Raw genomic sequence first — 15,069 nt, 5'->3', positions numbered from 1 at the left:
TTGTTTGGTCTTTCTTAACTGAAGCAAGTAGGCCAAGCGTCTGCAGATCATTAGAGCTGGAATGGAGGCCACTCAGACGTGATGAAGACCGTCGACTGAAAGCAGCTCGTTATTGAAAGTCTCTTGTGATAGTCATGATGTTTGGCACCCACCATTAGCTGACAGCCTCAGCAGTCCATCTGTCTTCCATCCGTCTAGACGGGACCATAAGGACTGGTTACGTTCAGGAGCGAACTACTGTCCCGGCTGCTTTTTTTTTCCAGAGTGTTGTTTGTTGTGGGTGATTAATCGGGGCAGGAAATGATGGTGACGGGTCAAGTTTCAGTGAATAGATGTATTTTCTGTTTTTCTAGTGCACCGTGGACTCCGCCATCTCTGTCAGAGGTCAGGCACTGCCTTGACTCCCTGGGGCTGTTAACAAATTACACTCGGCCATTTATGTCCACACGTGCAGGTCCCTGAGGACTTGATTTGCCAATCATATCCACAACCGTAAACCTTGAGCAGGAAACTGTGCGGTTGGGGTACGGCTCTCCAGAGAGTACGCCACGAGTGTTTTGAAACTGAAGAAGGGGGGGCATGAGTACTGGAGTTCAATTCTACCTCTGTTGCACTCGTCTTGCCTAAGCTGGGCTTCCAATTTTCTGTATTTGCAACGGCAGTTTTGGGAAGCTTTTCCGTAGACAGGAAGCGTCAGGGTGGGACCAAGAAGTTGTAGACTTTGTTTGCTTGCTGCATGAGGTTTTAGGACCATCAAAGCAATCTGGAATTCTGTGGTTTGAGCATCTGCTCCAAGTACTGTTATCAGTGAACACCTTCAGACTTCAACACTTTCCTGTTAATGTCTAATGTCTGCACTGCAGATGCAAACATGCCGACTACGCCAGACAACCGCTTGCGGGGCATATATGAGCTTGAACTGTCTTTTTGTGGTATACCGTTATGTGTGAAGAAGTTAGGGCTGCTCGATTATGGAAAAAATCATAATCACGATTATTTTGGTCAATATTGAAATCACGATTATGTAACACGATTATTTCACATGACTTTGGGAATGTGTTGTATTTATTAAAAATACACCTTTCAACAATTCAATTGAAATTGTAACATTTGTTGTACTTTTTGAACTATTAAAATAAATAATATAACATATATTCGAATCAAAGTATAAAAGTATTCACGTAAAAATGATAACCACAAATAAATAAGATCAACAATATGGTTCGGCTATGCTTTTCATGTACGTCTAACATTAGTTTTCAGGTACAGAAATGTATCAAATGTAAAATAACATTGCATATTTGAGTGCATAAATTAAAGATTAATCCTATTAAACTTACAAAAGCTATTCAATCAAGAGCGGTGAGTGATGTCCTTGTCTTTTGTTGTTTGACATTAAACAGACAGCAGTAAAGGCTACTGCCCCTTTAAGACCTCGCGTCTTCTTTATCGACTGTATAAAGTTCACTTAAGGCATATACAGACTATGTCTGCTAAGATACTCATCAAGATGGACATGTTGACATACGTTTTGTGTGAGTTTGTCCGTTTAAGAGCAAGACTTGAAAGAGAACTCAATATTTGCGCGCTGAGAGACGTGTGCGCGCTCTCGGATGAGCGCACAGAGACACATTTTCTCACAGCGCGCGCGGCTTCTCATTCTAAACCTAAACCCTAAAGCACTAAACCCGGGTGATGACGGTGAAAACGACTGGTCATATTCGAAAATATGGCAGCACTCGCAATCTCGCATGCATTGAACAAAGTTTACAAAGAGAGAATTATTTGAAAAATATGAAGGGGAAAAAGGACGTTTACACGGCACCCCTGCTCTCGTCAGTTTTTGTTTCTTTATTAGATTGTCATAGGTCACTCTGTTTAATTTTCAAGTGGTTAAACAAATTCGTGGCGTTCCCTTGCGTTGCAGCCACTACCATGTAGCAAATCTTAGCATGTTTCTGCTCGTCGTCTGATTCCTCGAAGCCAGACTGTTCCCAGACAACGGAGTTGGTTTTGCCTTTTTTGCTCACCAAACGCTGCTGTAACTGCCCTCCTTCTGCCATCTTTACTCGCGCCGAGTTTTTAAATTCCAGCGGATGATATGCACACGAGACTCACGACCTGAGAGAGATTTGTGGGTTCGGGAGGGGCGGATGTGCGCGTGCGCGTTTCATTCAGAACGCAAGGCAAAATAATCGTTTTTTCTCGATTGTACTATTTTGGTGATCGTTGGGAGGCAAAATCGAAATCGAAATCGAAATTCGATTAATTGCACAGCCCTAGAAGAAGTTCTTATTGCCAATGCTAGGCCCCAAGCAAATCGATTCAGTTCGTCCCCAGGTTTACTGACCTTTACCCTCTGACACACTGAAAGACAAACAACCTGCTGCTGTGTGTAACGGTTTCTGTTTTTGCTTACAAAGGATTTCGCACCTGTAAAATATTATTTACAACATGAGATGTGTTCACATGCTCAAATTTGGATATGCCGAGATGTCTACTAGCTGCACAGACGTTATTATTTTCTTTAAGCTGAAAGATGAGTACAAAAACAACCACACCTAGAATACAATCCCACATCACACGCTCGGCAACATGCACACTTGTGCAAATGTGTTGAACTCACACATGAGGCGTTGTTCTGTGTTGTTGTGCGTAACAGCTGACCTTTTAATTCTGATCGGACGTTGATCAAAAGTTAATTTATTAAATATGATCCATCTGTCTATCTATCATCATTCTCTTGCTTCCGCCCAGTGCACCTTCTTTTCCTTCACAGCGGTGCACTTTCATTCCTCCCTAAAAGCCCAAACTTGACATCCAAATCAGCCAAATAAGTGAGTGTTGTAAAATGCAGTTTATTGTTGCTAAACTGCGGGATGTGCTTGATATTAAACAGTGTTATTAAAAGCGTATTATCAAACAACAAAAGACAACAATAGAATCACTCACTGCTCTTAAATGAATAAACTGTAGTTTTAATAAGGATTAGTCTATATTTAATCAGTGTTATTTTACCTTTGATTTGGCTATTACTTCTCTGAATACCACTTTTAGTACATCTTCCCGAAAAACCTAAAGCACTATTTATTTAATTTGTAAAAAAATTGTTTTGTTCTGTTGTATTTTGTCGGTTTTGTTTATAATTTAATAAATTTTTTCTTATTGTATTGCTAACTGTCTTCTGTCGCTGTTTTGAGAAACTTTGGCTTTCATTAAAGGGATAGTTTACCAAAAAAAATTTAATTACCCCATGATTTACTCAACCTCAAGCCATTCTAGGTGTATCTGATTGTATTTGTCTAAAAGAAGAAAGTCAAAGTTATATTAAAACAATATGCTGGCTCTTCCAAGCATATTATAATAGCAGTGAATGGCAGCCCAAAATTTGAAGCCCAAAAAAGTGCATCCATCCATTATAAAAGTAATCCACACGGCTCTGGGGGTTAATGCCTTCTGAAGTGAATCGATGGGTTTTTGTAAGAAAAATATAAATTTTTAACACTTTATAAAGTAAAATATCTAGCTTCAGGCGGACCGCCTTCCGTATTCAACTTACGAAAAAGCATAACTGGTGCGACTATGACGTTGGATGTAACGTAAGCATTTTGAACTGCAAGAGACGTTACACTTACTTCGTAAGTTGAATACAAAAGGCGGTCTGCCGGAAGCTAGATATTTTACTTTATAAAGTTTTAAATATGGATATTTTTCACAATCCCAGCAATTCACTTCAGAAGGCCTTTATTCACCCCCCAGGAGACGTATGGATTACTTTTATAATGAATGGATGCACTTTTTCTGCTTCAAGTTTTGGGCTGCCATTCACTGCCATTATAAAGCTTGGATTAGTCAGGACATTTTTTTTTAATATAACTCTGATTGTATTCATCTGAAAGAAGAATGTCAAATAAACTTAGGATGGCTCGAGGGTGAGTAAATCATGGGGTCATTTTTATTTTTGGTTGAACTATCCCTTGAATCAACCTGGTATTAGTTTTTGCTGAAGTATTGATAATCGTGAAATTTCACTGACATTTAAAATTACTTTGATCATATCACCCACCTATGATCGTGATTTCAATAATGAGTCAAATAATTGTGATTATGATTTTTGCCATAATCAAGCAGCCCTTAAAAAAAGAGCTTAATAATTTGTTGTCAATATTCTCTATAAAAACATTTCAAGCACGCAAAGCAGTCACTTTTAGAAAGAACAGAGCCGCCAGAGAGTTGAATTGACTTCTTTTAGCCTTCTATCAAACAGCAATGAACTCTGTGCCAGTATCTCCTCACCCCTTGTTTTAAAAACAGTAGCAATTAGTTCTCTTGTTAACATGCATCTGTTTTTTATCAGTGGCTTTTACAGACCGTACTCCATTTCATGTTCTGCGTGCCAGGTTTTCCGGCTTTGATCAAAGCAAGTTTAACTCAAGTTTCCTGAGGAAAGGTCAGCTCAGTTGCTCGCCCGCTGTGCCTGCACGAGACTCCTGCATCAGTCGTGTTCAGACGGCGTAGAAACCGCCCCGCCTCAGAACTCAACCTTAGGGCTTCTCATGTGTCTCTCACCGCAGGTTCACTCTTTAATGTGGAGAGACTGGTTTTTGAGCGGTTGTTTCTCATCACAGCGTAATACTTACTTTCAAAGTCTAATCAGAAAAGCTTTTGGGCTTTGCCAGGCGACATGCATCTCCCTCAGGATGAGTTGAGACCTTACAGCAGAGGAGAAGCTGCTCATCTGCACAATATTGGACTGTATTTCAGCTTTCTTACTTGTTGATAACATGCACTCAGTTTCCAATGTGTTGCATTAGGTATTATGTCAATAGCTGTTTCCATCCACCTATTTTTATGCGCATTTTGGGATATCGCATCAAAAAATGCTGAATGGAAACTCCAAGATTTAAATAAATTCTAATAATGCCCATAAAAAAACGTATGCGCGCGTTTGAGTCGGATACATTTTCTAAAAAAAATCATGCGACTTTCGCGATAAAACCGCATAACTGTACTAACCAGCGGATAAATCTTGTTTGCAATGCATCTGAAAGGCTGTTTTAATCATTCAGAAGTCTGTTGTCAAAGAAAGTTCTAGGAGATTTCCCTCCTAGAACTGTCTTACATGACTGGGTTCCCAAACAGCAGCATCTGCCTGTGAAAGCAAGACAACAAGTTTATTGAGATGCACGAGTTTCTCTGAGATGCAAATAATTTATTAAATTCTATTTAAATTCTTAGCGATTTTTTTTTTTTTTTTTTTACTGGTAGTTTATCACAAAGTGACGATTATGTTCTCTTCGACTCACTGGATGGAAACGGTGCTTTATTCGCAAATGTTTTATACGATATTGCAATTTTGCGCATAAGTTACATTCGCATCTTTGGATGGAAACCAAGCAGATTTTTTTGACTCCAAAAAACCTGGAATCGAACACCCCTAGTTTAAGGATGTCACAGCTTTCAGACGCTCTCAAAGCAATAGCTGCGCGTGCTCGTGATTCTTTAGCTCCGCCCACACGATACGCCTACAGCCGCTCGTTTTATTTCGGAAAGACTTGGTACAGCGTATCTTTCTTTTATAAATATAATAAAACTAAAGACTTGCGCACAAATATTGAGTTCTCTTTCAAGTCTTGCGCTTGAACCAAGCGGCAACCTTCCTCAGTTTCTCTTGAAGCCAATACGGAAGTGACTTAAACTACAATTCATCGACTGGCCACTAGGGACAGGGTCCAATAGGGAGCAGAATTTCATTGAGCCCCATGTTAAAATGCCCAACTTCAAAGCAGAAAAAAAACATGTTTACAGCCTGGTACAAATTGTGGTTTTGGTCTATATATTTAATTTTGCCCTTCATGACAACTGTGAGGGGGGTGATTTTTTTTTTTATAACTCATTCTTTTACATTATATAAAGCCTTAAAATTCTGCATAATTAAGGGCGTGGCCACTTTGAATGACAGGTGGATAGCCATATATCTGGTGTCTGTTAGTCATCGCTTCACCTTAGCTCCACCCACGTCCCGCCTCTTTGCCCATTTTCTGTTATCCGGGAGTGACGCGCTACCAAGATGGCAAGGGCTAGCTCTTCCCTACTTTACGCTTCAAAACTGCTCTTCAGAACCCCTTTGGGTGACGTCACGGACACTACGTCCATATTTTTTTACAGTCTATGATGGAAACATAGCTAATGTGTTGCAGACTTTGATGCCCCTTGTGAAACGGCTTATGCAGAATTTCTGGCTAATCATAGTGGTACCATTTATGAAATTGCCTTTTTAGCATCCTTTGCCTCCTAGCAATGTAATTTGCCAAATTTTTGCACTGGCGATTTCTCTAACTACTGTTTTTAAATGGTAGCTTGACAACTTTAACCATCAGTATGTAGTTGCTTGGGTATACTACAGTTTCAAGTAGTTTTCCAACACTTGGTTTGTATTCCCGCTGATGATTTGGAAAACCCCCATCCTGTTGTTGTGTGTACTCCCTATGAGGAGGAGCCATTGTCCAAGATCATATCACATCACCCCCATAACATACAGGAAAGAAGTTACTTGTGCTATACAAAGGCAGAGCACACAGCGGTAGGTGGTTTTTATTCATCTTCACCATAAGATGATTTATGACATCTGATTGCATATTTCTTCCATTGTTGTTTCCATTATTTCATCACGTTCTCACAGTAGACCGGTTGTGTAGCTATTTGATGGTGTTGTTGGTGTTATTTAGTATCATTGACATACTATTTATTAATATTTTGAATCTTTTTATTTGTATATTAAAGTTTTAGTCATTTTGTTGTGTATTTTTGTTATTTTTAATATTTAAATTAAAAACTAAGTTAAAATGGAAAATTTTCATTTGGAAGTTTTTTTTATATATTATCTTTTTATATATATATTTTTGATGGTTTTAGTTATATTATAATAACCCTGGTCATTGCATGGCTATTTTGTTTTCCTTATTTATATGCAAATTACTTACCAATCTGTATTTGATTACCCCACCCTTGATTTAATTCAGCGTATTTTTCTTTGGAAGTTTGTGGTTTTTCATTTTTTCAGACTGTACAAAAAATATTTTCATTGTTAAAATTCTCTTTGGCTGAGTGCTTTATAACTGGCATGACCTCAATCATTTTTTGGGGCTTGTTAGCGCACAGTGCATGTTGATTCATATTTTTCTTATATTTGTGGTTAAGTCATGAATGTTCTGGGTGATATTTGTGTGGTGTTCATGTTACGGGTGTGTTTGAATTGTAGGGTGTGTTTATGCCAGTGTAATGTGAGTGGGTTATGGGGGTCTGTGGCTAACATTGGCTTTATTTCAGAGGGCAGAATAAAAGACGTTGCTGTTTCCCAGGCAGATTTTGTTACTGGGTTTCCCGATCTATTGCTTCTGGTCAGCTTCGTTTAGGTTTTTACCGCTTATGGCCCTTGTTACACCTAGTATTAAGATATGTTTTAGTCGATCGGATCACAAGTAGATGAGGAGACACATATCCGTTTATACCTGGTGTTTTAATCTGTCTCTTTTGTCCACTTTCAAATACTGGACAAAATAAGCTCATGCAATTTACATATGAACGCGCCCGGAGATGACAGAAAACATACTGAGAGCAGCAGCTTTCATTTCTGTCCTGACAGCCACAAGACCACGCTGAATGTGACAAGTGCATGTTAGAAATCAGGGATGGTGAGAGACATTGCGCTTGGTACGTTTTTCATCTTCAAACCAAACTTTGGTCTCCAGCTAGTTTAAATGCAATGCAATGTTTATGCATTGAATCAGTAAGCGGAGAGTAGACAGTCTAGTCAAATGCGTTTTCGACTACCTGAAGTGGTCGAAAGTGGACAAGCTCAAAAGTTTTAGACCCCGTTTACACCTGTATTTAGCGCCTTCCACTTGTGATCCGATCAACCAAAACGCATCTTAAAGGGATATTTCACCCAAAAAAGAAAATTCTGTCATCATTTACTCACCCTCAAGTTGTTCCAAACCTGTATGAGTTTCTTTGTCCTGCTGAACACAAAAGAAGGTATTTTGAAGAATGTTTGTAACCAAGCAGATAGAGCAACCATTGACTACCATAGTATATTTTTCCCTACTATGGTAGTCAATGGTTGCTCTATCTGCTTGGTTACAAACATTCTTCAAAATATCTTCTTATTCAAACTATCCCTTTAATACCAGGTGTAAATGGGGCCTATGAGCAATGTGGTGCACATAACAATCAAATAAATTCATAGCCAAACCTGCTGAAAATGTTTTGAAGGAAGAAGTATATCATAATTATCTAATGAAACTATTTGTTGATATCTTGTAGTTCTTCAGAATGAGGCACCTAGAAGCTGTAACTTCACCAGTTTGGACCCATTAAGCATCTTATTGCATTTGACAGCCAGAACATATTCAGTTTAAGTGATCTGCACAAGGTAGATTGTGATTTGATGTGACATTTGTGGGGTCTGAATCTTTCCAGAGAGGCTAATAACAACACACAACAGCATGATTGCATGGTAAATGTAGACATTGCTCATAACTCGAGGCAGTCCTGTATTGATCAGCATGGGTTTTTCATATATGGTGCTGAAGTCGGGGGAAAAAAGAGCCAGCATGGAGGGAGTGTTGTAGACTTGGGTGGTATGCCATTTAGAAAATGGTTTATGACCATTTAAAAGCATCTTTCGGAGTATGGAATGGACGTTTGTGAAGGTCTGGAGTTTAGATGTAAATATTGTACTTTTGAAAGAGTTCATATCAGGCTGCTAAAGCAGAGAAGACATATGTTGATTTAAAGCAAATTTTTCTTTTCTTTCATTTTCCCACTTAACAGAAGCAGCACAGTTATTTAGCTCAATGTTTAACCTGCAATTGATTCCTGTGATGTCAAACCTGAATTTTCAGCATCACTACTCTAGTCCTGTGTCACACAATCCTTCAGAAATCATTCTTATATGCTGATTTGCTGCTCGCGAATAATTTAATGTTGAAAACGGTTATGCTGCTTAATATTGTTGTGGACATTTTGCTGTGGTCAGACTTTGCTGTTATTAATTTGTCAGGGGGGTGAGTACGAGCAGTTTGTGTTTCTGTATTAGAAAACAGCTGAGAGAGGGAATTCAATACAGACCTCCTTTTTTTTATAGTTAAATTTTAGCATGATCCCCCTAAAATAGAACCGCTGGCAGCAGCCAGGGGATTTTGGGTACTTACTTGCTCAAATAGCAAATCCAGCCATTGGAAAAAACAAATGTTACTAAGTTGAAACCACAGTCCTTAAGTAAACCGCTTTAAAGCTCATATCACTGGTGCTCTGTCAGCTTAAAGCCTTGAACAGACCATTTAACTCCAGTTATGGAGCATTACGTGTTAGAAATGGTATGAGTGTTAAAGCTTGTGTGGTGTTACCATTTCAAGTGTACAGGAAGTGCTTCAATGAATGCATTGTTTTATCCTGAAGTATTTTTATTTTGAACATCATTTCTGTAGCATGCAATGGCATTTAGGGTCTAGCTGATATCTCAATGGTTGCACAGTCCAGCAGCCAGATGGCCCCAGTCAGAAGATGACCTCTGACCCGGGATATAGGGTGAAGTGCTCCGAGAGGGTTAAACATGGCTAGTGTGAACAAAATCTAGCCCAGATCTGGTCTGAATTTATGAATGAGTTTATTTATGTGAATGTCTTCACTGCTGGCTCCAGATTTATAATCTTTCGTGAATGAACGCCTGGTTTCTTCGTCCAGCGGTTTCCACTGCGGAACTAGTGGAGCCTGTTAATGACATTTTAGATTTTTCTCTGAGTGCTAATAGACTGTTTTTCTCTTTGTTTTGTGTTTTTTAGGGTGCCGGGCAGGACAAACTTGGTATTTACATCAAGTCTGTTGTCAAAGGAGGTGCGGCAGACATGGTGAGTTCAGTTTGGTTTATATTTTAATGTTCTTTATAGGCAAATGCAAATGCTGTGATCTCATTTCTTCTGAAACCACTGGGAGCTTGCATCGCTGGTATTATTTTTCATAGTTAGTGTCATTAATATTACACCACTATTATAATTAATAGCACTTTTAAATTATTAAACTGTAACCTCTTTAAAAAATGTAACTCTTTTTTTTCTTTATCAAAAGTAAAAATCTACTTCAACCTTGCTGTTTCATGATTGCTTTTGAATGTTTTCCTTCAGGATGGGCGTTTGGCTGCCGGAGATCAGTTGCTCAGCGTGGATGGGCGAAGTCTGGTCGGTCTCTCTCAGGAGAGGTAATTCTGGAGCATTCAGACCGTTAATAATGATGTCTGTAGAGTGGGATTTTAAAAAATTTGAAATGGACTTACAGGTAAAGCATGTAATATCCGGAAGAAGACGACAAGCTTCTCAGTTAAATAAACAGAAGGATTGCATGCTAAAACCATTTTATTACACCACATAAGCAAGGACTCTGTCTTAATACACACAATTAAGTGGCGTAAGAATAATATATGATGTCTCTCGGTTTTTAGAGCATGGTCAGAAATGTATGGGGTGCTCAGGCAAAAGTTCTACCAAAAATGCCCCTGAAATTTAACATTTCAATAAGTTTTAGGAACTTATTTTTATTTTATACTTCTCTGAAAGAGGATAGTCTCATTATTAGGATTATTTAATGATTTTGCATGAAGAATTAAAAAACATTGTGTTTACACAAGTATGCACCCATTAAAAAGGAGAATGTTGGCCCTAAATAGAGAAGTTCATTTCTGACACTGAGGTTTGTCATGTAAATATCTTGGATTTACCTTGAACTTAGTTCAACATTTACAGCCATTTAGTTGTGCAGTACGAAGCACCTTTGTGTTTGCAAAGTCAAAATGGCTTCGAAATGCTTGCTTTTGTCCGAGAAATTGAGTTTGTGTCTTGCATGTAGTTTTGAGATGCAGCGGAATTGATGAAACTCTTAAATCTGCGGATTTGAGTTAAATGAGAAGCATATGGCTCAAAACAGTTGTGAATGGACACAACTTGAGTTGCCTTTGGGATCCGTTCCAGCGTCCATCTCTTTGAGGCATTTTTTTTAGAGTTAGCCAACGGCAAATCCAAACAGACATTCTATGAAATTAGTCTCTTCAAATAATCTCCCTTGGGATTGTGGGGATTGCACATGAATGCTTTGAACATGAAATTCATTCATCATAGTCTGCTGTTTTATGTGTTTTACTCATAAGATGTCTCTGTCTTGTAGGGCGGCGGAATTGATGACACGAACCGGCTCGGTTGTAACGCTTGAGGTGGCCAAACAGGGAGCCATTTACCATGGGCTGGCCACGCTCCTCAACCAGCCGTCCCCATTGATGCCTCGTGGTAAGCCCGCACCGCATGACTACGGCGTGAATATTTATTTAAAGAAGATTGATTATGCTTTTAATTACATTTTCAAACTTTCTTTAGTATGTAATGTTGCTGTTTGATCATGAAAAAGGTCTGCAAAGCACAAAGTCACTCCATAGGGAGTTATTCTCTATATCCGTAAGCACGGTTTCTGAACTCCCTGAAACATCTCGATTGTGCTGAGTTTTCTTTTGGGAACTTACATGTCACATCTTCCTCTTATTCCAAAGGGAGTGACAATTCTGAAACACGCTCAAAACAGTTGACCAATCACAACACACTGGTCCAGCCAGAGTGCATTGCGCTTTTTGTAAGGAAGGGCTTCATAGGGACCTGAATTGACTATTTCCCCGCCAGTTACCTGCCACCACCAGCGTTTTTGTTCATTTTCATACAATCCAAAACACTGTGGGTAAGTTTAATAAAAAAGTAACATTTTGAGCAAAAAAGATGGAGTAGATCGAGTCCATCAACACCCCCAAAAGCTTCACAGTCATATAGCTCGTCCTGGGTCGACATTTTTAGGCAGTTTAGATTTAATATGCTGTTTAATGTTGATGATTGTGTTATTTTACATATGCATCTGCTTGCATATGATATCACTTGTTTCTGCTGCTTCTTCGCATGCGTTTTTTATCAGGAGATTCAGTATTCTTTCAGGAGATGCGTAATAGCGTCCCCTAACGTATAACAGTGAAAACAAGGATAGCCAGAAATTTCCGTCAGTGGGAAAGAGTTAGAGACAGACTGAGAAGAGAGGTGCTGCAACAGTGTAAAATATGTATAAAATGTGTTTTTTGAACATGCAAGCATGAAAACCTTTTCTAGTAGACTCCAAAAACGAGCATAAAATGGCCTCTTTAAAGCTGTAACGGACTCGCGTGTGGAAGCTGCCGTATCCTGCTTAAAAATATAATCGGCTGCCGCCCAGCGTGCTAGTGTGCCTAATTCCTTAAAGAGGTGGAAATGTGGTGGATCTGGCACCCGCAGCGTTCTCAGTCACACAAGAAATGGTTCAAGAGTTCCGTTAAATCTAAATGCTTTCGACACATGTCTGGTAGTGTTTCTGATTTGGTGTGTTGTGGGTGACTTCCCCCATTACAGCGAGATGGGGACATTCTCAGTGCTGAGTTTTGTCTCATTCAAGCCTCTCTTTCATCTCTGCAGCGTCTGACCGTGGACGTGGAGACAAGGGAAAGTTAAGACCAAAGAGTGAGGGCTTTGAGCTCTACAACAACTCTGTGCAGAATGGCTCTCCTGAGAGCCCCCAGGGCACGTGGGACACCTATCCTGAACCAAAGAAGGAAGACAGGTTGTTAAAGAATCGTGCAGACCACCGCTCCAGCCCAAATGTGGCTAGTAAGTGTGCCACTTCAAAGTCGTGTGCTTATTTTAAGTGGTGACATTATATTCATGTCTAATTTTTTTTCCCCTCCTAAAGACCAGGCTCAGAGTCCAGGCGGGAAGCCTGTTTACCCAGGAGCCCCAGGAAAGATTACGTCAGTCTCAACGGGAAACCTCTGCCCTGATGTGAGTAGATGCAATCATCGGCACCTCGAAGATGAATGTTGCACGTGTGTGCCAAAGCTCTTTTTCCCCAGTGAATCGAGAGTGTTTGAAACACTGCTGTTGGCAGTGTGACCTGTGTTGTCCAACTGACTCTTTTTAGCTAATCAAAAACCGATCCCCTAACAAATGAGGGGGATTTTCATACAATCCAAAACACTGTGGGTAAGTTTAATAAAAAAGTAACATTTTGAGCAAAGAGTCATAACAAATGACTCTTATGAACTGGTTATTTTTTGAGCAAATCAAAAACATACCAAAAAAAAAATATTCTCAAACAAATAAGTATTATGATCAGTTTTTTTTATTTATTAAGGAACATACAGCATGACCGGTGTAGTTTAACTGATTCACAAACAAATTACTGTTATTAGCTAGTTCTTTTTAGTGAATCAAACACATGCGCATTAAGGAATCAATAAGAGTCCATATTATATTCCAAACAGTTCCCATCACTAGGAAGTTATTTACGAACTTACTAAGTAAAAGTGGCTACTTCAACTACATTGAAGCTGTTTAATGGGACAATAACATCCACTTACTTGTATATCTGAATCGAAAACCATTATAAATAGCAGTGTTTTTAAAAACATCTGGGATAGTTGTTGAGTGACTAACTGCAGTGAACGTTTTGGACCACCCTAAAAGTGATTCCGTTTTGTCATGCTACACCGTTAATTGGAAAAATGACTCATTACTAAAGAAGCTAAACTAATACGCAAACAGCTGAACTAGTGAAATGCCGCTGAAATGTGTAGTAAAGTTGGTAGTGCCACCTCTTTTAGGTAGTTACTCCCTTATATCTAGAAGTACAAAATATTAGTTCAAGCTGAAGTGTGTTGTAATGCGGTTGTGTTCTCTGGTTTTAATTGAATCTCCAGAAACTCAAATCCAAACACACACCAGAACATATTTTTTTGTCTCTGAAACCACAGGCTAATAGAAACCTGATTTGTGGCTGTTTGTTGTGTTATTCTTGTAATTAATCCTAATCACATCTGTAACCACCAGCTGATTGATCACTATTTGATTCACATTCCTCTGATTTATAGACATACACGCTAACACTCACACTAGTTTCCATTTTAGATGAACTATAACTATAACTAAAAAGATATGGAAAGGGAGTTTAAATTCACAGCTCAGTCTTATCTGTCTTTCCCCTGTTTGTCCAACAGGAGGAGCCCTCTCCACCCCATCCAGAGGCGTATCCGATCCCCACTCAGACATACCCAAGGGAGTACTTCACCTTCCCAGCCTCCAAATCTCAGGACAGGATGGGCCCTGGCCAGCCCTGGCAAAACAACGAACCGGAGCCTCTTCCCCCAATGGATAATCACTCTAACAACAGCATGGCTATGCAGGTTAGCCTTTTTAGGAAGAGAATGCAGTGATGGACGGTGTCCTGGTGACGCAGTTATATCACGACACCCACATCTCAAAACACTGGCAGTGCCACAGTATTTTTCAAACAGCACTGTACAGTAAATACCACTATTCTGTATGGTAGCTACTATTATTTCGGTAAAATGTTGTTTATGTATATTTTGTGTCCATTTGTGTTTTTATTTTGGTAGGATAATGCATATTTTCTTGTTATAATGCACACTACCATTCAAAAGTTTGGCTTCAGTAAGATTGTTTTTGAAAGAAATTAATATTTTTATTCAGCAGGAATGCAATAATTGCTACAAAGTGACAGTAAAGACATTTATAATATTATTTTTAAAAAATTGTTCAAATTTTTTTAATGCTATTCAACAAAAAAATCTTATCACAGCAAATTGTCCACAAAAATATAAAGCATAAACACTGTTTTAACATGGATAATAAGACATGTAATATCCTTTATGTATCCTGAAATGTAATGATCCTGAAATTCTGCTTCTTTCAAAAGCATTTAAAAATCAAATCACAAGCTTTTGAATGGTAGTGTGTAGTATCTCTCATAATTTATCTCTTACATTATCAGGTATTTCTGAAAATGTAATTTTAATGTTCAGATATTTTATTTAATTTTCATGTGGGCAAAATTCAATTTAATATGCATTATCTTACAAAATAAATAAATACAATTAGACATTATCAAGGACATATCAAAGACGAGTTAAATGTGTGGTTCAAAACCAAATTTGCCTGT

At 38.8% G+C, this 15,069-nt stretch overlaps 1 protein-coding gene across 7 annotated transcripts in view; it reads left to right on the top strand.

Moving 5' to 3' along the window:
• The window catches only part of afdna (afadin, adherens junction formation factor a), a 168,933-nt gene that overhangs the window by 130,137 nt on the left and 23,727 nt on the right, over window positions 1–15,069 (top strand). For all 7 annotated transcript variants that reach the window (XR_013817697.1, XM_079832080.1, XM_079832081.1 and 4 more), the window contains 6 exons: window positions 9,846–9,911; window positions 10,185–10,258; window positions 11,218–11,336; window positions 12,531–12,722; window positions 12,805–12,893; window positions 14,108–14,293. Coding sequence is in view for 6 of the 7 variants with exons in the window: in XM_079832080.1 (XP_079688206.1) it covers window positions 9,846–9,911; window positions 10,185–10,258; window positions 11,218–11,336; window positions 12,531–12,722; window positions 12,805–12,893; window positions 14,108–14,293 (726 nt within the window). In the remaining variant the exon portion in view is untranslated. The remainder of the gene's footprint in view (window positions 1–9,845; window positions 9,912–10,184; window positions 10,259–11,217; window positions 11,337–12,530; window positions 12,723–12,804; window positions 12,894–14,107; window positions 14,294–15,069) is intronic.

Source organism: Gobio gobio (genome assembly GCF_949357685.1).
Source record: "Gobio gobio genome assembly, chromosome: 12".
Taxonomy (NCBI): Eukaryota; Metazoa; Chordata; class Actinopteri; order Cypriniformes; family Gobionidae; genus Gobio; species Gobio gobio.
Note: the sequence above shows the minus strand (reverse complement) of the source record. Positions and strands in the feature narration are given on the sequence as shown.